Source organism: Egretta garzetta, unplaced genomic scaffold, assembly GCF_000687185.1.
Source record: "Egretta garzetta isolate BGI_Z169 unplaced genomic scaffold, ASM68718v1 scaffold154, whole genome shotgun sequence".
NCBI lineage: Eukaryota > Metazoa > Chordata > Aves > Pelecaniformes > Ardeidae > Egretta > Egretta garzetta.
In genome coordinates, this window is record NW_009259600.1 from 4,922,139 (window position 1) to 4,944,926 (window position 22,788).

The following is a 22,788-nucleotide window of genomic DNA, read 5'->3' on the forward strand; positions in this document are numbered from 1 at the left end:
GACAATATCAGCAAAGGTCTTGTGACACAAATCTTTTTTCTTTTTCTTAAGTTCATAGCATTGAAATGTGCCAGTGAGGAATAGTGTTAAAGAGAGGTTATGCACAGTGTACGTGGTATCACTTGTAGGCAGGCAGTATCTTGATCCAAACTCCACAGTGTCTAACCTAAACAGAGATCGTTTGTACTTAGGTAAGGAAGAAACCTTGAGTTAATCTACTTTAAGATGAACTCAGGAAGGCTCCTGTGTGCCACAGGACAAGACCTGATGGTGTTTGTCCAGCCTTAGTCTGACAATATATATTCCTCAGCACTTGTGGTTGCTGCTGTGGCTGATACAGGACAGGCAAGTTAGCTCACGCTCATTCCTGGAAAACGCTAACAACACTGAAAGCAAGGCTTTCTGCGTTACAGAGATGGTGCTTTATTTGGATCACAGGCTCGTGGCCCAATGCAGTTGCACTACCATGGACCTAGAAATGTTAGGGCACTGACTGAATAGGAGAATTTGCCAAAGCGTATAACCCAAAGCGTTTTGAAGTCAGCAGAAAATTCTCTTACTAATATCACTAGGCAACCAATCAGGTACAGAAATCTCAATTCAGCAAGTGATAACACAATTAACAAAAAAAATGTACTAGAAACAAGCTGCAGGCTGCCTCATGTTTGGTTTGAGTAATACACAATTAGGTTTGACACTGGTAAGGATGAATCCGAAGACTGCTAGATATGATAATTCCCCATGTAAATATTTTATTGTTTCAAAGGACTTATTCAGAACAATTAATTTATTACTGGCTGAAGGATAAGCTCTTTTAGAATATGCAGGTAACATGTGTTTTTAATTTGCCAAGGATATAATTCTCTGTAGTCCCATATAACAGCAAGAAATGTAAATGCAGTGGTTGATTAATCAATAAAATGTTTATGATCTTATTAATGCAAGCTTTACTACTTACTGATCCTACTGCATCTATACACAATATACTTTCCTCTGGTTTTTGGAGGGTTTTTTGTGGTCAGTCTTATTTTCATTTGAAAGCACAGTTGCACTTTCATATTTGCACATTATAGGATATGGAGTTGCATATATAATATTATAGCTTCGATTTTTGTGTTAGGAAGTGTTTTGTTTCATTTCTTCCCATGCCATCTTTCCTGCTGCACAGTCCAAATTATGACTAGAAAAAGCTGCCTTACAATTGCAGCTGGAGGTCAAGGTGTGCTAAAAATTGGTCCAAAACTGCAGTTGTACAAATAGGAACATCCTGGGCCCGATTTCTATCATTCTTTTAACTTTGAAACCATTTTAAAATAATTTTAGCAATTATATACAACCATTTCTTAGATATTTTGTGGAATCAAACTTAATGATTTTCTATCTATATTATTTGATAGCTTTCTCTATTAGTGCCATCATGAAAAAGTACAGAAACACAGAAATATTGTTAAGACAGCAAAGGAGAATCTGAACGTGCGTTAAAGTGACACCATCTCAAAAGGTTTGCATTTCACATTGCAGCACCCACTAAAATGGGTTTCAAGACCTCTCCAGTCTTGAAAAATAAATAAATGGCATCTTTAAATGTCAAAAGTTAAAGTTAGTACAAAACCACGATCCTGCATAGAACGCTGACAGCTTCATGTCTGTGTGTGACTCGAGTCAGAAATGTCTAGTCACATTAAGTAGGCTTCAGAATCAAGGTTTAATGTAATGTAAATGTGCAACTGAGAGATGTTTTTATATATATGCATTTGTTCTCATCTACATATTTATATATGCTAAATATCTGCTATATACATGATTTATCTCTACCTGAATTCAGTCTTGATTCTGTTTATGATAATATATTAGTATCTCCAGGCTCCCAAAAGGAATAGCAATATATTTATACTTTAAAATACATCGTTACAAAGGTATCTAAACCAGGGAAGAGGCAAACATTACCTAAGCTGCAAGATTTAAGGTGTGATTTCATGTGAGGTAACAGGCAAACATATATACCTTTCAAATAAGAAGAGAACCATCAGGGAAACCTACAGTTAGCTATGAGCAAAGGGCAGAAAAGGTAGAGTAAGGAGAGGGTTGTTAAACCTCTCGTGTTGAACCTTTCAGTTGATTGTTTCCTTCACAGAATCACAGAATTGCAAGGGTTGGAAGGGACCTCGGGAGATCATCTAGTCCAACCCCCCTGCTAAAGCAGGTTCTCCCAGAGCATGTTACACAGGACTTCATCCAGGCAGGCTTTGAATATCTCCAGAGAAGGAGACTCCACAACCCCCCTGGGCAGCCTGTTCCAGGACTCCATCACCCTCAGATTAAAGTTTTTCCTCATATTCCTTCCTCCATCCTATTTCACTTTCTTTTCAGTTTCCATCCTTATCCTCCAGAGTTTCTTGTTTCTTTTTTTTTCCCTATTTTCAAACTAAGTATTTTTTCGTCTGAGAAAACTGTAAGAAATTACTCAGTACTCCATACTTAGACAGAGGAAAGGAATGATAAACCAGACAATAGTTTCCAAAAAGGCTTTTTTTGCCTTTTTTCTCTACAGTTGTATGACAAAATGAATGATCAAGCCTTATAAAGCGTACTTACAAACACTTCTTCTGTTATACATGGAGGCTCTGAAACACAAAAATGAAGTATCATCTGTTATCCAAGCAATACAATCAAGCTTGTTCAACTATGATTACTGAACAGAAACAAAAGGTAGTGAGGCATGACAACCTTCCTGGATATTCTGAAATAAAATAACTTAGCCTGAGGAAACAAAATAAACTCTAAGAATATGCTGTAATGTTGACCCATGCATAAAAAGGTTGAATATCACAAGAATGATTTAAATATAATTAAAGTATTCTTTAACTAGATTATTCTCATATATAACTTCTTTTAAGCTTTCCTCTTTAAGCTATATAACTTCTTTTCAGCTTTCCTCTGCAAAATTGATTGCTAGAAGGTTGCTGGTTTTAATGAAAATACAGATTTGTATGAGACTCTGGGAGCCTTGAACAGCAAATATTATGGATAGTATGATAAAATTCAGAAAAACATAATTCTGATTGTTCCCGGACAACCAGATCTCACTCATTCTAGGAGAATATTCCATCTTCTGTGGTGCCATTTGAAAGCGGTAAAGTTCTCTCTTCAGATGGATGGATTTCACTAGGTGAGTTTAAACTTAGCAGGTCAAGGTCTCCCTCTTTTGTATCACCGCCTCTGGACTGAGACCACCACCCTGGGGCCAGACCCCTTGCCTGAGAGGGGGTCAGGCCGTCCCCCTGTGTGGAAAGCACTACGTACCAGTGGTAAGCCTCTTCGGCTCCATCCCAGATCTACATTCACAAGGGCCGGCACCCACACCTGCAAGCTTTCGACTTCATTCGCAAAGGTGAAATCCTTGCCTGCAGATCAGAAATAGGAGCTGCCGAGTCCCTGGGCCTGGCTGGGGCCTGCTGGCCTGCACCAGGGCGGGCTGGCTGGCTCTGCTGCGCAGCTCACAGCGAGCCAGGTTGCTATGGCACTGCAAACCGCGCAGCGATGAGCCGAGCCCTGAACAAATACTCCTGCTGCTGATGCAAAGTTCCCTGAAGCAGACACGGATATCAGCCACACTTATGATATGGCCCCAAGAGAGATGCCTGCGAACTAGGAATTGGAGATACTTGCAGCAAGAAATGAAATTAAATGCTCTTTTCTCAACTGAGGCAGTTCTTAGTCCAAAATTATATTCTACCTTCTCCTATGTTAACAAAACCCTTCAGCCATGTGGGACTTTGCCTTAAAAAAATATCACATCATATGACTAATGACCAACAGATTTACATCACATATCAAATAATTCTGCATCCTTAAGCAGGCTGTAAAGCTTGATCCCGAGTAACAAAGTCAGTCCTGTCTACGGTAGAGAACTTCCTCTACAGCCAAGTAAGAAAAGGTGAGGAGCTTCATATTGCTAAGGCTGAGATGAAAACTGGGCTGTTCCTAACAGGTACAAATGGCTGCATTGTGATGTGCTGGAAACACAACCTGTAGCCTTGGCAACAGCCTTCCCCGTTTCCTCCTGCTGCCAGGGCCTGGACCTAGCAGAAATCCAAAGGCGGCTGCATGTTCCCCCAGTTAGGGAAAAGTTTATGAATAGCCTAGATGGAAGGAGAAAAGACCTTAAGAGACATAGAATAGAATCTAATCCCGGAATGTTAGTTTCTTCCTTGGCTCAAAAGGGGTACTCCAGAAGATAAGAAAAAGTCACATTTCTGTATGGTCAGTGAAAGCTGCGTACAAAGAGGGAATTCAGGCTCCCATATGAGGATTTCAGTGAACTTTAGGTGTTCCTCAGCTGGGATCTGACAACATCCTACCTAGGGAGTATCTCGTCCTAGAACTGCATGAATTCTTCAGGCACTTTCATGTTTTTTGGTATTAAAGTGTCCTCAAAGTTTCTACTACTGCTCATTTCCAGAACAGCACTGGTTTCAGTAGCTTGGCATAAATCCCACTGGGATCAGTTGTATGAGATGTTATGTGAAGGGCTCCTTTGAGAAGCCTCAAAAGCTGTGCTCAGCCATCAGCTGTGCTCAGAAAATCCCCAAAACGCACCAAGAGCTTCCCATTCCCAGCAAACTCTATCATTTGTGCTGCCTCTCACAGAACAGTGTAGTATCTCCAGTCATTCTCTTCAGCTGTAAAAAAAAGTTTTATTTTAATTCATACATGGCTTCGGAGGAATCCATGATCAAGTAAAACCAGAACAAATGCACAAGGGACTACAGCTTCAAGTCCAGGAATTGATGACTGTCAAAAATGAGCAAGCAGCAAATCAAATATCATGGAGGCAGGGCAAATGGCTTAATCTCCTAGAAACACATAGTATTTTGCACCCTCTACTCCAGATGTGCATTCTCACTCCAGGGGCTGCCTGCCCAAGTACCACAATCATTGTTCTAATTACTAAATGCCAGAATAATGCCTCTTCTAATTGTCTTCGTTGTTAGCTGTCTGATTAGCATTTTAGGGTGGTATGTTTTGTGGGTTGTTTTTTTCACTTAAGAGAAGAACAGTATTTCTGAAGACCTAAGAAGTAAGCTGAATAATATCGCAGCCAATATACACATTTCAGCCAAAAGTTTGATATATTTGAGAAGCATATTCAACAGAAACAAAGAATAAAATGTCAAGATTCAAACTTAAGTGACCTATGGACAATTTAAATAGCATGATCAGTATTCTGATGAAGTATTAACTGCCCTTTAGTTCTCTGTATGCAAATTCAAATCAATAAGACATGACAAACAGCAGGTCAACACTGAATGGCATGCATTTAAACACGATTTCTTAGCGCCATGTATCAGGACATATTCTATTGTGATCATGAAATATTTCAAATAGGTATACCTAATGTATGCATAAGAGAAATATGCATAACAAGATAGCCCATAAAACGTAAAGTGAAACCTTTCCAACAGGTAGAAGAATTGCACTGCATTGTATATGAGACTGCATTGTCTCATAACCAAACTACTTAATATGATTTCAAACATCCAAACTAATGTTCGTTCAACTCCTTTTCCCCCCTGCCCCTTTTTCTTTCTGATGTAGGTTTAGCCATAGTCTTTGGTATGTGACATCCTCCTGAACTTTCCTAGTTGCTTGTAATTTTTGAAGCAAAAACAACAGAAACATGACAAACATGACTTTTTTTTTATAATTAGAAGTGGAAGCCACAAGTCAGCTTAGGTAGAATCAAAGTTTGGAAATGAGTCAATTAAAATAAAAAAGTCCTTTTTCTCTCCTTCTGTCATCTGGCATATTTTGGTATAAAACTCTTAGGTCTTTGTTCTCTTTGTAGTGTGCTTCAAAGATTGCATTTTGGATTAAGTTCATCAGGAAATACACACTGCACTCTCTCATGGAGAATCTATTTGCAGTCATTATCACTTTCTCATTATCTTTGTTAACAACACATTCGGATCAAATATTTTGTGTGTGTGCAATTCAGTACTAACTTTATATTGCCAGTTAAAATTTCACCAGCTGGTGAAGTTGAGATATAAAGATTAAGCTCATTGTCCTCTTTTTCCACATTTTCCTTTTTCCTTGCTCTTATTTTCATTTTGATGATTTTTTTATCTTAGCAGAACTGCAGACCTACAGAATGTTTCATAAATACAGTCAAAGCCATGATCTATCCCCAAAAGCATCTGATCTTGTAGAAAAGATGAACGGCTAGACAGGATGGAGAATAACTTCTAAAAAAGGTGATACCAGTAAAATTCTAGACAAGAGAAAGCAAAAAAAGACTAGAAGTAGGTATCAAATTATTAGTTTTTTGATAAAATGGTAATCTAACAGGCAGCCAGCGCAGGAAGATACTGGCCCAGGAAGACAAATGGGAGGAACATAAAGTGGTCCTCTCCATCCCTGCTGGCATCTCCCTCCTCTGCTCATTACTGAAGAGCCATTGGGAGAGGTGAACTTTCAGTCAAGATTTTAATCTGGTATTGTCCCCTTCATCCACACTTCTCAGAAGTTTATGCTTTCAAACATTTACCAGGGAAAGCCTTTCAAAGTATCACCCAGGCAAATCAGATTAAAACTGCTGAGACAACTTTGCACTCAAAGGAACAAGCGTGTAAGCTACACCATCTTGCTGGGTGAACCAGTCTCCTCCCTGTGACTTGCTCAAGTAAAGACAAGACATAAATTGGGTTGTTTTATTAAATCCAAATGCACACCTGTGTTTCTAGGTGCTAATCTGTGTTTGTTTCCGGGCAGTGGCCACAGTGAAGTCATGAACATCCCCATAATTAATTACTCATCCAAAAAGTAGCAAATACTATTTCAAAAAATTGCAGGTAGGCATCTAGAGGGCTCTCCAAGGGCAACCATGAACTAATTCTCATTGATTTTCAACAGAAACGCCCCATCTCTGATATAGGTGGGCATTCCATCACATGATATCCTTATTACCTAAATATCTTTACAGAAATCCAATTTTAGTTAAATGTAACTACTCTTTCTTTTTTGGATGATTGCCACATACATTTTAGCTTTTGCATCTGAAAGCAGCAATCTCAAACTGAAAACAGGTGCTAGGAAACCTATTTAAGTATTGACTGCAGAACTGCCAAAATGGGAGTCAGATCAGGAGAGGAAAGCACAGATTGATCGTCCGATAGCTGGCCCTTAAATGCTTTAAATTATTCTGTTGGCAAAATGGCAGAAGCTGCCTGTCATGGTGGTACAGCCTCTGTGCACTGAAACTGGCAGTTCTCGTTTACAGCACAGTTTAATGCAATTCTGTGGCTGTCAGAAAAAGTTAACACAGGCACCCAAGGAAACAGTTACTGGGAATATGAGCACTGGAAAGAATTCAGAAAGGAGAAAAACAACATTCCTGAAGATAGTCTAGGTGAAGAGAAAGAAGAAAGTTCTTAAAAATTCAATAGGAAAGGCTAAGTGGTAAAGGAAGAGATGCAGCACAGCTTTGGTCTATCATAATTAGAAACCTTTTACTGGTGGAGGAGACTGTCAGAGGGAATGCGGGTCCAAAGAGCTTGACCTCTACAAAAATCTCTATTTGGATAGTCACTGGAGAACATGCCTTGACTTGTCCATGTCACCAATGGCCTAAGAATTCTTACAACAATCTTATTCTACCAGGACAAGGTAGAGGTGTTTTACCAAGTTTAAAGGCTTTAAAGTTTGATTTCCCTTTGCTTAGTATGGGTCTTGGAAAAGATAAAGGGAATACAGACCCATACCTGGAAAGATAATCGGAATTTGGAAGGACCACTTAGCAATTTGTGATATACATTTGTACTCTTGCTCCCTCATACATGTCAGCTACCTTCTTCATACCTGCAGTCATGTGATCTGCCAGAACTTTACGAGAATATCACACTATCTTTTCCAAATTTGGAAAGGAGCATTAAAACTTAACTGAAAAAACTATTTAGCAGATTGCAGCAGTTTGAAGTGTATTAGAAATAAAGTCATTCCCTGAAGACAATATGAAAATCAGGAAAGAACTACTAGACCCACAGCTATCAAACCACATGCAAGATTAAAAAAAAAGGCAGAGAGAGTTTGGTGCTAGCAGCCCTACTACAGTTAACATAGCAGAGCTTTCAACTGAAACGTAAGCTATAGATCAGAAGAAACTATGACAGTTATTGCTCACAGAGATTTCACTATCAGGGGGACATATCAGAAATTTTGGCACTATGTACAAAAGATTGCATTGTCACTGTCTATTCTCTATGTAGATAAACTGGAGTCATGTTTTGTAACACATTTTGGCTGTGCTAATTTAGGCTTTGCAAGTTCACCACCACTTCTTACTTTCAGTCGTGCAAGCAAATTTAATTTCTTTTTTTTGCTGGAGTTACTTGTAGCTTGGTTTAAGTCAGGACGGTTCCTTGATTTTGGCTTAACAGGTGTTCTAGCCAACTAAAGGGCTGACTCAAGAGACATATGAAAAAGCTTCCACAGATAGGAACAACTGTCCTGGTTTCAGCTGGGATAGAGTTAGTTTTCTTCATAGAAGCTAGCATAGTGCTGTGTTTTGGATTTAGTACTACAAGAATGTTGATAACACACTGATGTTTTTAGTTGTTGCCAAGTAGTGCTCAAACTACTCAAGGACTTTTTGAGCTTCTCCTGCTCGGCCAGGTGCATAACCAGCTGGGAGGGAGCACAGCTAGGACGGAGCACAGCTAGGACAGCTAACCCAAGCTGACCAAAGAGCTATTCCATACCATATAACATCATGCTCGGGGGAAGGGCTGGTTAGTTGGTCAGTTGTGGAGGGACTGATCACGGCTCGGGACGGGCTGGGCGTCAGTCGGGAGGTGGTGAGCAATTGCGTTGTGCATCGTTCATTTTGTATATTCTGTTACCATTCTCATTATTATTATTATTATTATTTTCCCTTATTAAACTGTCTTTATCTCAGCCCACAGCTCTAACCTTTTTCTCCTTCCCGATTCTCTCCCCCATCCCACTGAGGGAGGGGGAAGCGAGCGAGCGGCTGCGTGGTGCTTAGTTGCCAGCCGGGTTAAACCACGACAACAACATATGCCAATAATACCAAACACATCCTTTAACAAGATGATCTCCTGGCAGGAGGTGGCATACACCCAACCAGGAACACTAAATCCCTGCGTGTCTTTCCAGTCTTGCTGTTACAATGAAACAGACGTCAACAACAGTCCCCAAACCCTGGATTCCCCAGTTAAGAGCTAAGTTATCCGTGTGGGATATTACTGATGCATCAAGCCTGTGAATAGCGGCAGTGCTGTTTGAAACAGCACATCCCACTGACCACCAGTTCCCACCTTTTTGTGTTACACCACTATGGCTGCTTGTGTAGCTGTATAATGAAGTGGTTTGGGAGACTGATCCAGCTTAAAAAGGAGGAAAGAAGAAAAAGATTTCATGTAAATCAGCTTCCAGAACACAGCAGTGTCAACACAACAGGTGTTAAGAATGGTATCAGAATCCATAACTAATAGGTGCTCCATAAGATTTCAATAATGCTTCAGAAGAGCATACAAAGTTACAGCTTTCTTTTTTTGTACGTATTTTCCTTTCCTACCTATTGCTCTCCTGGACTCCAGAAGTACCTAGTTAAAGAATAAAGAACACATTAATTCATAAATTCTCACCCAGTCTTCATTTAACAGACTAAAACTAAAAAAAAGTGTGCTGCCATTCTGATATTGTTTAAAATATCTTACATGGGAATACTTAGCCCCATCCCAATCTTGAGTTTAAAAAAGTTTGTTTTCCCTTTTTTGTTCACTAAAGCCATCAGAACAAGTATGAATAAAATGCATACAATAAAGTATTTTTCCTGTGATCATTTTAAATCAGGATCTGTTGAGGAGACACTTGTAGATTATACATACTTTGTAAAACTATATTGGATTTTATTATCAATTAAGTTTTCTGTAGTTGGGTAATAAAGTCCAGAGCATGCAGCTCCTGAAACTATCAATTCTCCAATACTTTAACTGCAATACTTCCATGAGAGAATTACATTTCATAGCCAGCACCAGGCTGGCATGGAGACTGCTGGATAACCCAAGTCCATGGCTGAGAGAGGAATTGAGCCAGCAGGCGCTGTTTAGGCCAATCTATGATTCTACGATCTTGTCTTGTTGCTGTAGGACCTGGCTGTGCGCCCAGCACAGCTTCACCCTGTAGTACTATCTGAACTGCTTCCCAGGGTGCCACTCTTCTCTTGAAGATTTTGGTATGCAGCTCCTGAGGGCAGGAATTATGGCCACCCTTGCTTTAAGCTATTCAAAACATTTTGCATTTGTAATGTTGGGTTAGTATGTAAGGGTTAAAGCAAGCAGAAAAACAACTAAAGTTCCATTCTGTAAGAAAAATCTTTGCTGCCCCCTTGTGATAAAATATTTTCATCAACAGAATGTATGCTTTTGAGATCAAGGATTATTTTCAATGAGAAAAGCAGTTCAACCCTTAAGATAGTTTTGCATTTAAGTTAGTTAATTGTGCAAAGCATTTCAAGAATTAGTTTATTTTCTTGTTATCCATTTTGTGTTACATGACATTATCCCTGGACTACTCTATGACAATTAATTATTTAAGCCAAAAGTCCAGACCAGGAACTTAAACAGTGCACCAGTGAGCATTTCTGTGTGGAGCAGAAAACGATCCATATCTTGCCCTTCACAAAAAAAAAAAAATCATGCTCCCTCTTACTATGCCTATTTGGGATACAGCGTCTTAGAACAATTTCTTGACAGAAACACTTCCGGCAGCAAGAGTGAAGAATAGCTGCATCCCAATAGTAGTTTTTTGTATGCCACAGAGTACACAATGGGAAAAGGCTAAAGGAAAATTGAACCTGAAATTCCAGTATTTTGTGAGAGTGCTGCTTTTGTACAGAATTTTTCCAAAGACGGGAGAATGTTCTCAACAACCAAAATTTGTGTTTAAAAGCCAAAGATGTTGCTATTGACACAATCTGTGTAGCATCTAATCTATCAGAATGGGCACCAGGAAAATGTGATGGATTCATACCAGAAGAAACTTTGTTTTGTATCCCAGTGGTCTACATATAGGCTAGATACTGAGCTACCGAGTCCTGGCAGAACAAGGCTTTTCTAGGAGATGTGTTCTTCAGGCTTCAAATAATGTATTACACACAATTCAGTGCTTCGTGAATATCAGTATCTGTTCAGTGAACATGAGATAGGAGTCCTCCATTTAGGCAACAGCAGCACTTTAGGATGATAATTCACATTTTTGCTGAAGTAGAAGACCACCACACAACTGCTGACTAATTCTGCAATAACCTTGCAGGTCCAAATGACAACTTTTAGCAAGCGTTACTATATTTATCTAGGGTACTATTGCTTCCCAGCTAGCTGTTCCTCTTCTGCCAGAAGTTACTTATCCTCCTACCACTTCAGCTGGTTCTAGTCATGACACAATGTCTAAGTTTAAACAGCTTACGGAAATACATTTTTCACTATGACTCAGGACTGAAAAGAAACAGCTGAAAAACAGGCACACTTTCCACATCCCATGCACCAGAGATTGAAGGTACCTACAGAATTAAGACCCAACCACCCTTGCAGAACAGTTTTCAGAATGAGTTTTAGAATGCAGAGGTGAAAAATCAGAGGTGCTTTTAACACATGAACTCCAGTCTACAAGTCAGAGATCTGTTTTTATATGAAGCATCTAGTATTCAACATCAGCGTTTATGAGTCCTTTCAGAATGCCATGCCATCTGTATTTTCAGATGAAGAATTGATTTCTTTACTACTCATTCATTAGTACCCAGCTCAGTAAGGCCTTACTAGCGTTTAGGCTTCCAACAAGTGTGGGCAGGTTCTAACACTGTACAGAGGCTTGTCAAAGTTAAGGGGAAAAAAATGTGTTGCCTTTTTGCAACAAAAATTTCAACTAATCAGAGCTCAGGAAATCAGGAAATAAAAGCAAGATTTGGTTGGGGGATTTTTTTATAACTAAAAATAAACACATCATTCCCAAGAAGCAGTCAGATTTTGTGGGGCATCTGATAAGTGATAACAGAATCTACTAGATGTTTTGCACTAAAAAAATCCTATAAGATTCACTACAGACAAGGAATTTGCACTTATAAAGCTATTATATAATATCACACCAAATACTAAGTCACCACGAGACTGAAGTAGAGGGGGAAAAAAAGCCTGAAGCTTAGTAGTACAAAGTATGAGGTTATACACTTAATGCTCAGTAGGAATTTATAGGAAAAATTGGGATCTTTTCAAAACTTGTGAGAGAAGAATGTGGGCGTACTACACCTAGTGACTAAACTGCGAGCGTGCAGAAGACATAAAAGAAATGCTAACCTTAGTATGCATTGGTCAAAGTATTTCTGGTAGAGAAAAGAAAGCCCTAGTATTTTTCAGGGTCTTGAGGAGGTTCTACCTGGAATACTGGTTGCATAGATTCAGAGAATAGATTCCAATGGAAACAGTGAAGAATCATTAAGATAATCCATGAAACAGAGGTTGCATCTAAGAGATGAGACTAAGTTCAGAGGTTTTGGCCAATGAAATAAAGAGTGAGGGGCTTTTTATTCTACACAATCATAACACTGGGGAAAAAAGTCTAAGGTGGAGAACAGATGTATAGAATAGCTATTTTAATAGCAATGCTAAAAAAAGGCAACTGGTTAACTGAATAGTAGACCAGTCTGGAATAGGTCTTCAACATAAAGGTCATGAGACAGTATTCTATTCAGTTTTAACACAGAACTTCAGGAGTTGACATAAGAGTTGGCACTAGACTCCAGGAGTCCCTTTCTAATCTGACACTCCTATATTTCTTCATGTGCCTATGAAAACAGAAAGAAAAAGGAGTTGCTTCTTGTATTAAAATTAACCTAAATGGCCTAAATTGCCTAAGGGGTACTAATGAATAACCAATATATGGAATAGGAAAAAAAACCTGACAGATATTGATGAGCTCCTTAATTTAACAAACAGGATTTTTAATCATATTTAACTAGTTAGTGCTAGAACAGACTAACATTCTCTACCCTATAAACATTTCAAAAGATTTATCACATTTTTTTGCTTAAGCTCTTCCATACTTGTCACCAAGGAAAGAATGATCAGAGGCTTAAGTAATTTCAATTTCCTTCTCACAGACCACTTGAGGTTTATGGTTGCTGCTCCAAAAAAAAGATTTATGAAGTATAATTCTTGCAGCAACATCTGTCAGCAGCAAAAGGTTACTTCTAAGAATTCTTTTTTAGAATTTAAACCCACAGCTCTGGCTCAAACCATCACCTTCAGAATTCTAAATGCATTCCCTGGGCATCCTCTGTAGGCAGTATCGCTCCTCCCACTATAGATCATGCCTGTCTGAAGGGAAATAAGGATTGCAGAAATAAGGTTTTCAGCGGCAAATAAACCCAATATTATTTTGAACATTAATTTTAATCTCATTATTCCACTTTTCCAGAATGAAAGACAATTCACTCCCTTTCCAACAATCTGTTGTCAATTGTAAGAAAAATTATTGAGCTGGAGAATAATCATGGGCAGGATATTTTAGGGAACTCTTGACCATTGTCATTTCTACCCCAGGGCCACTTTTTGCATCCTTCTCTGTTCTAGCTAGAAGTTCTAGTAGCTGACCTCAGGTCTCCAAGAACTCAATCCAGAAGAAAAAGACAGATGCTAGACATGAATCCCCAGATTCCCTGACACTCATGGACTGGTTTTTTGTTGTTCTTTGGTAGGGGAGGGTTTGTTAGGTTTTTTTGTTTGGTTGTTTTGTTTGGGTTTTTTGTGGGGAGTTTTTTGTGGGGTTTTTTTTTTTGGGGGGGGTGGGGGGGGTTGTTTTTTTTAAACACAGTATGAACCTATGTTCTCCTTTGTTGTTTCATTCAAGTCCAGGCTCATATAGCTTAGCGGTATCTGATGGAGACCAATTAAGGGATACTGTATACAGACTATGGACTCAAAAAAGTTACTTCCACTGTCCCACCCCAAACACTTCATTTCTGTCAATAACACAATCAAATATGATGAAAGAATTTTGATTCCTTTCACCCAAACTATTAGATAACTACAACCTACCTTATGTTCTATTAGATATGTTATCCTTTACCCACACATTAAGTATATCACTATTTTATTTCTCCCCTATGTCAGGGAGCATAAAGCTAATTTTATTGCCCAATATAAATAGTATTTATAAATAATATAATTTTTTATGCCTTAGGCATAAAGCTAATTTTATTTTTAAAAAGTCACTCGCAGAGAGGAGCATTACTGATAGACAAGAAGTCTGGCTTTCACTTCGTCCCACCTCTGGTGCAGCAGTGGATGACAGGAGAGAACTCATTTCACCCAAACACCAGAGCATAGCTACATTTGTGATAGACCTAACTGAACAAGAGACATCTGATTCAAAGATATTTTTGTAGGGCAGAGTTAGAAGGGGAAAAAAAGTTTAAAACATGCCAAAACAGGAGAAAAAAAAATGTTTAAAATTGTGAAATAGAGTCAAGTATTTTTTCCTCTCAAGCTAATCCTTGTTGGATGAACACTGTAGATGTCAAAGATAGTACCTTCAAAAACAAATGATGCCTATACCAGAACCAATTTACCACCCCTATTCTCCCTGAATTATTCAGATTTTAACAAAAGCAAACTCTTTGGAGAAGGTCACACATCTCTTACCAGAAATTTTTCCTCAAAGTAAAGGATACTTAACACTTGATTCTTAAACTGGAGTTCCCATATGGCTTCCCATCCAAAGGCACACCTGTTTCAGAGATACTTTCTGAACTATTGATAACTTTTTCAAAACAAGGCTTTCACCTCATGTATTTCTGGACTGGACTGCAATAACACACATCAGAAAGCAAGCTAAATCCTCTCACTGTCTGTCATAACTCTCCCATTAATTTCAGGGATGCATTTAAAACTTTAGTTTTTTCTTTTTTTCTTAATAATAGAGACATGAAGTACATTGGTATTTAGCAAAGGTAAAATGCATTGGTGCCAATAGCAATCTCACACGCTATGACATGCTGTACTTATTCTGCATTGCAGTTACTACCATCCCCTATTTGATAGTTCAATGGTAAGAAACAAAATTAATCCAAATTAAGTTATTATAAAGTTACAAACTATATGCATTCAGATTATTGTGTAATATAACCCTGCCTAGGAAGTTCTTCACCATGTCAGTTTAACCTTTAATAGAAACTATTAAGCGTTTCTAAAAATGTATAGTTAGTTACTTTATACCTAAGAATAAAAGACCCAATTCCATAGTTCTCTGAACTAAATTAACTTTTAAGTAGACCTTGAACACCTAAAGTTCCAAATAATTAGGGAAATTCAAATATTAAACAAATCAAGTAATTTAGCAATTTTCCCACTTGTAATGACTTGCCATTCTTCCTAAACCAAAACTATATACACACATACCTCAATATTCCCTAGCTTGTCCCCAAACCCTTCCCCTCAATTGTTACCTCGGAATAGATTCTATATAAACTCCTCTTTTAATCTTCCAGTTCAAGTGCTACCAGTCTAACTCTAGACAAAAATAATGCAAAGGTTCAGCAAATACAAATAAGTATGGAATGGAAGGGTTGATAACTTCATTTATGCCATAAACAGGATTTTCTGGTTGATATATTGGGTTTATCCCTTCTTTAATACCACCATGTTTGGTTAATAAAGTTATACTAAAATTTCTATGGCATTTTACTAACCATAGTGTTCCTTCTCTTTCCAAATGCTATGTGAAGCTACTATCACAGAAATTAAGTATGCTAAAAATACTAATCAAATTACAAATCACAACGATTAGAGATGAGAAATAGGAAATGATGTTTCTAGAATATCCTGAAGTGAATTATCCTGGTTCATGTCTTAAACACCCACAGATTGCGTGGAAAGTAAAAAAAAATTCTCAGAAGTTGTTATTTGTAATTTTTAGACAATAAAAATAAAGGGATGTGTGACTAAATGTTAGAGACAAATACACAGCTTATTGCTTAGCTGAAAGCCTTTTTTTTTTTAATCAGTACTTTTTAAATAGCTTGATGAAAAAGCTCACCTACAAATACACACAGTAAAATTACATCATCACAAACATAAGACATGGGACAAAATCAGAGTGAGGAAGAAACACCAGCTGACTACAAGTGTTCTGCAAGATGCTCGTGACAAATTAACTACTTGAAAGGACAAGTAGGACAATATCAATTGGAGAAGTAAACTGATATTATATCTCATAGGACAAGTACTGTGTCCACTGCTGTCTCCTGTATTTCAAGCCATTTACAATTGCTAAGAGTTTAGAAAAAAACCCACAAAAATCATTTGAGGTCCAAGAGGCAGATTAAGTTGTTTTTCTGTAAAAGATCAGCATATTTAGTTCAAGATAAAATCAGTAAAGTCCCTTAATTAAATCTCCAGATAGAGAAAGGATGATTTCTAGCAGTAGATAACCCTTTAATTCAAGCAGACGTATGAAGATGATCCAGTATCTGGGAGCTGAAGTAAAGTCAGACTAAGTATAAAGGTAAGTTCACAACAAGGGTAATGCAACAGCATATTTAGATATGTGAATATATACTATATCACCTGAAGTTTTCAGGTAAAGACAAAAACTCTAAAAATGAGTAGAATAGAATATCCACGCAGCATCAGCTTGATTGAGAAATTACTATTCTATTGACTTGCGTTACAGAGGCTAAGAGAAAAACAAAATAATTATTCTGATATACAATTCAGACAACTAATATATTGCTCTTGAGGTATCATCATTTATATAGGTAGAAGTATTTTTTGCATAAATACCTACTGTCTCACTTTAAATTACAATAAATATTTTAAAATAAATGAATCCCGTTAAGAAGATTTTTTTAAAAAATATAATTTTCTTTAATTTGTCATTAAGACAAGAATCACATTTTTAAACATCTATGAGGTTCTGTAAGCTAGATAGCGAAGACTACATTTAAGATACTTTATTTAAAAATGTAAAATGTTAGTAAGTGCCTAGCTACTACACAACAGGTAAAACAAGACAAAATATTTTAAAATATTCACTTTTTTCAAAACAAAAAATACACTGAATTGATTAAGATTTATACATGAGAAATTATCTTGATAAGTCAGCAAAAACACATTGAATGAGACTTTCAAAATGCATGTATTTAGGAAGAATATGAACAAGATTAGGAATTTAGGAGAAGGGGAAAGGAATTAATGTAAGGACTTATATGCCTTACAAATTTAGAGTCTTTTTAAATTTCTTTTGCTTTGGGCACTTCCTGGAGGAGCATCTTTTTTGTTCTTCCGTTTTGCAGATAAACTATTACATTCGTTTGACCCATGGAAAGCATGCAAACATAAGATACAGAACTCAAATGCACATGTCTCTCTGCTACATAGTCCCCATTTCTTTACCAATTGATATTTAGCAGGATATTGACATCTTGGACAGGGTTTTAGAGCTTCATCAGTCAACAGACTTTTAGCAACCTGTAGCAAGAGGAGGGAGAGAAGAGCTACTTAGTTCTTGTAAATGAGAATTTTCTAAAAACTGTTAAGTGAAGAGTTTCTTAGCTACCTACTTTTATGTATTCCTCCTGTCTACTCGTTGAATGGGGAACAGAACTGCATCTCCTGGGTGTAAGTTCAGTGTACGAAGGTGGTGTTTGTACCACAGGAGTTCTGGCTTGAGCTTGAACAGGCCTTAGAGCAGATCTATTGAGAACATTAAGTCTTGTGGCAGCATCTTCAGCTTTCAAGAAATATTCCTGTTAAAGTTTATAATTACAAAGAAAGGGGGAAAAAACAGCACAAAAGGAAGCAAATCAGGGGTTTATTTCATTTGGGATTTGCAGCTGGTTTTTTGCCTTTTTTGTTTTCCTTCTGCAACAACACATTAGAAAAGGAAATTATTTATAGTGCATGTATTTCCTGTTAAATGCTTGTATTTACTAAGAGAACAAGAGACAGGAACCATTAAAAACGACGTCTCATGAGCAGGATAAAAACCCAACTGTCTTCTAGCACTCTCTACTGGTCCTCATGTTTCTGAATTAGGAAACATCTCAATAGCAAGCATGGAAATAGCAAACATAAGATTGGTATCAATTAGGGCAAGGTTACACTAAAGTGTGTGTGTGTATATACACACATGGAGGATCTAAAAAACTTATACTGCTATTAATATGCTTACTTCTCTAGATACCCCTTAAAAAAACTTCTGTATTTCTTTCTGATGTTCACAAGTACAGGACTGCCACAAGCAGTCCTGAAAATAATCAGGAAGCAGTCTAGAGTGGGTCCTACTGCCCTGCAGAGTGGAGTGAAATTGGAAGTGAGGAACAGAATGGCACAAAGTCAAGAACAGGGTCCAAGATCCAAAACCAGAATCAATTGAGGAAGGGATCCTACAGGATTCTCAAGAAGGACAAAGGGGGAAAAAAGAAAGAAAGAAAGAAGAAGAAAGAGTATCACATGGTTGAAAGACTAGTACTCAAGCTGCAGACAGTTGAAAAGCAGTAAAAGGAATTACATTCTCCCGTTAGAATCTTTCACATACTCACATTAGAACTGCCTCTGTCAATTACCTTTCTGTAGCTTTACAAGATATTTCCTCTTTCCTCTGACCCGTCTTCTTTCACACTTGAAAAAAATATTACCTTTGAGACGAACCTTACCCCAGCTTCTTCTGTCAGGTGTTTTATGTACAACTTTCTCCTCTTATCTGCACTTCTATCTTGTACAATAATTTCACGCCAGTTTTTGCTTACTTTCCAAATGCTGGAATAAATGAATGAAAAAAATTATCCACTTCCACATTTTTGCCAAGTAGTACAGAAGTCATGATAGTAAGATTACCTTTTAAAGATTTTTTTTGCATGATTTCATATACCATTGGCCATTTTACAGACTACTGCTATACACTTCAAATGTTCACTGTATTGTCATGAAACACAGATCTCATGTACTCTTATGCACCACCGTACAGAATAATAGAAGAATCTAGAGAACAATTGCAAGAGAACCATTGCAATATAAACACAGCGTACCTTTGACTTACAAAATTAAATAAGTTTCTTCCTTCCACGTAAGCCACCTACCAAGTTTGTTTCTAAAGTCACATTTTTGTACGTTAAGTGTACTGAAAACATCCATGCCCTTATAATTCCACCTATTCTCCCATTCCCTTTGTAACTAATAACACACATAGCACTCGATTTCTTTGAAATAAGTGTCAGTTTCTATTTATTAAAAATTAATCTAGAACATTACTCATCAAGCAAAATTCTTTGAGCATTTTGTGCTTAGAAATAACTGAGGAAGGTAAATACACATAGCAAAAAAATTAGAAAATGTGTTTTGAGGACTATACATTATTGTACTTTATTACTTTCTAGGCTTAAAGAATTTTTTTATAAATTTTAAAATTTACAAGTACTGTGATTTAGTTTTACTAATTCCCATATTTGGCATTTTGTTTGGTTTTTAATTCCCCCATATAATTTATTTTCAGAAATACACAGAAAGAGCCATTTGGTTAATCGTGACAAAACATTTTAATTTCCCCAGAAACAAGCAAATCTTATTGACAATACCCACTATTCCAGAAGTTATTTTAATTTTTTTCGCAGAAACACATATTTTCACTTTTTTTTTTTTTTTGGGGGGGGGGGGGGGGGAAAGCACAGTAATACTTACCTGCATAGACTTTCCACTGTCAAAGCATTTAAAACTATAGCAAGAACATGGTTTAAATTTCTGTATTTTAATTCTGTTAAAATATCTAATTTTTCAAGGCCCATTTTCTTGCCAATAAGTCCAGCAAGAACATGTTCTAATGTAAATATTTCTGTTCCATCAATATTCTCCAATATTTGATTTTGGTCTGATCTTTGTCTTTGCAAGCAAATTTCATGAACTACTCTCAGAGCTGGAGTTCTTGAGAGATCTTCGTGACTTACAACTAGGTCTCCACTAGACTGTTCTTCTGAAACTAATGCACAGTCTTCACTGACAAAGTTTCTTTCTTCTGTTAACATACATGCAGAATGAGAAGGACTGCCATGATGATCTTCTGTCTCTGACTGTGAGCCTTGTTCCCGAAGAGTGGATAACCTTCTAACTCGTTCAAGTTTTCTTGTCTTTCTTTTACTATCCAGAATTTTGGAACCTTCTTTGCGTTTTTGGAAGAACTGTTGAAAAGATCCATCATGATCAGAAAATGAGTCTCCCGATTTGTCCAAATGAAGTGAATTATATCCACTATCCTCAGGTGTTGAAAGATCTGGGTAACTTGCCAGCTTAACAGGGGGAGAATTTATATCACATATTTCAAAGTTAAAGTTCTCTACAAGACTGTTGATAGAAGTCAGGAACTTACCCTCATTGGCCTCAGGTAGTACACTGTAAGTAGGAGTTCTAAGCAACCCATCACTAACACTCATAAGGACACTTTTACTGAATTCGTTAGTGTTACTAACAATAACATCCTTACACTGAATTGGAGATAAACATTCTGGTTCTAGTAATAAGGGGTCCTTACATTTGGACTCATCTAGCGTAGAAGTCCTTTGTTGTGAAAAGGAGAGTCTCCGCTTTGGACAATCGGGATTAGCCTCCTCTGTTTTTGAACTGCTAGTTGTCAGATTTTTATCTTTTGGAGAATCTGAAGCAGTTTGTGAAAGTTGTTCTTCGGAGCTCAAAACACAAGAGAATATACTTTTCCTGCTGCTTCCTGAGGAACTGGCTTGTCTTTCATAGCATCCCACAGTTGCACCCGCTGGAACAGTCTTAGATAAAAGCAGCCTCTTGCGTAGTGAGGGGCCTTTTCTACCCACTTTAGGAGTTTCAAAAAAATCTGCACTTCTATTTCCTTCTCTTCTTTCTGATAAGGAGATAGAATTCATTTCATTTTCAATAGATGACACAGGAAAGAGGGCATTTGGATGAATCTGCTCAGAACGCTCTTGTAGCAATGATAAACTTGTTACACTCAGTGCTTCTTTATGTTCTACATCAGGGTCTTTTACTGACTCATTGCTTCTGCTGTCCAGAAATACTGAAGTGCAACATGTGTCTTTAAAACTGGCATATTTAAAATTGCTTCTGGGAGATGTTAGTCTATTTCTTTTAGTGATATTGAACATCACTGACTGACTGTCCGACATCTTCTGCTTGGCACTTTGACTTTGTAAATGAAGATACCAGTGTTATTTCTGAAACAAATGATAAAAGTAGTCATCAAAGTCAGACCCTCAAGTCAGTGAGAAAGCCTTGAGTAAGTCTATCAAGCTAGCAGACATAATGAAAGTATTTTCATTAGTCTTAATAGAAACAATGCTCACACATGAACACAAAGATAAATTACAATCAAGTAGATGGTTACAATAAGTGATTAAAATGTGTAGTATACCATGAGGCAAATTAAAACATATATCCAATTAGCTAATTGCCAATCCTCATCCAAGGAAAAACACTTTAAGTAAGTGACACAGCAAGTAGAGTCTCATTTGTGCTGAAATCAGTGACAAAACTCCCTCTCTTTCCAATAGGACTAAGATTTGTAATAGCACTGTGTTATTGGTTCATCCGACTACTAGCAGTTCGGTCCTCAAGAACTAGCAGAAGCTCGGCAATAGATGAGTTCAGACAAAAGGCATCTTCTCCTTAAGAAGAATGAGAGGACTAATCATGAAGTCACAAAGTCTACAGTTGTCCCTATTATTTAGATACCTACAGTCCCTGGAGGGAATAAAATTTGACCTCTGGTTACAAAGCAAACAGTGCATTCTTATCTGCCTCAACATTTAAGTGTTATTTTGTAAAGAAACTCTGCTTTTGCTCAGCTCTGAGTAAACAGAGCATTCTGAAGCTTTACACTTTAACAAAACTGACGAACCGACTATACATCCTCTCACCACGCACATCAAAAATGTCTTTTAAACTTAATAAGTCTAAGAGCTTTCAAGAGTTACTATAGATTTTCCTAGAAAAGTTACAAGTGGCTGATACACCCATTTAAATAAGAGATGTAAGAATACAGACTTTTTTTGCATTCACACATGGCAGAGTTTCTCCACCCTAACAAGACACCGTAATTGTATAAAAGATGTTATTCATAAACACCCATATGAGGGCTGTTCTCACAGAAACCATAGGAGTTCACATCAACATTGCGAGACTTTCAAAGTCTGAATCAGCACCTTTTACTGGGATATGTTACTAGCCTCTAGAACTGGTATTTTGGAACATAAGCCTGGAAATAGTCATTGAAGTTTCAGAACAAACAAAAATAGGAATCTTTAATGGTGGCTTAAACACCAAATATTAAGACACTGCTAATATCCCAACAGTCCTGTCTTAGTCAAGCCCTAAGCCACCAAATACGAGCAGTGGGAATCAAAATTGCCTGGGGCTGGGGGGGAACTATTCTTTGATGATCTTGGGTCATTTAACTAGCATTTTTTTTGACCCATACCGAAGGCACTTTATAAGACCATTGCAATATGGAGATGTCTTTGTTTTATTTTCTACTGTGAGGAGACTGCAATATACACAAGTTCAAAAGGAACAGGATATTAAAGAGCAGACTGTGAGAACTTGGCATAAAAGTCTGTAGAATCATGCTAATATCAGCATGAAATCAAACTGATTTAAAACTACCAAAAAAATCCATCCACATAATTGAGAAAACTTCTCCCAGGAATGAAAGGTATGTGAAAATAATTCCAAG

General features: G+C 37.4%; 2 protein-coding genes across 2 annotated transcripts in view; both read right to left on the reverse strand.

Annotated features, from left to right (window-relative positions):
- The window catches only part of RGS22 (regulator of G protein signaling 22), a 63,399-nt gene extending 60,275 nt beyond the window's left edge, over positions 1–3,124 (reverse strand). Inside the window, exons 1-2 of the mRNA XM_035893912.1 lie at positions 3,088–3,124; positions 2,596–2,624 (exon numbers count right to left, since the gene is read on the reverse strand). Of these exons, the coding sequence (XP_035749805.1) occupies positions 2,596–2,624; positions 3,088–3,124 (66 nt within the window). The remainder of the gene's footprint in view (positions 1–2,595; positions 2,625–3,087) is intronic.
- A 14,173-nt stretch (positions 3,125–17,297) lies between these two features.
- FBXO43 (F-box protein 43) lies at positions 17,298–21,223 on the reverse strand. Its single transcript, XM_009638364.1, has 4 exons — positions 19,755–21,223; positions 18,734–18,836; positions 17,639–17,824; positions 17,298–17,546 (listed from the first exon to the last, which is right to left on the reverse strand). The coding sequence occupies exons 1-4, from the start codon at positions 21,221–21,223 to the stop codon at positions 17,298–17,300; spliced, it is 2,007 nt and encodes a 668-aa protein (XP_009636659.1).
- Positions 21,224–22,788: the final 1,565 nt, after the last annotated feature.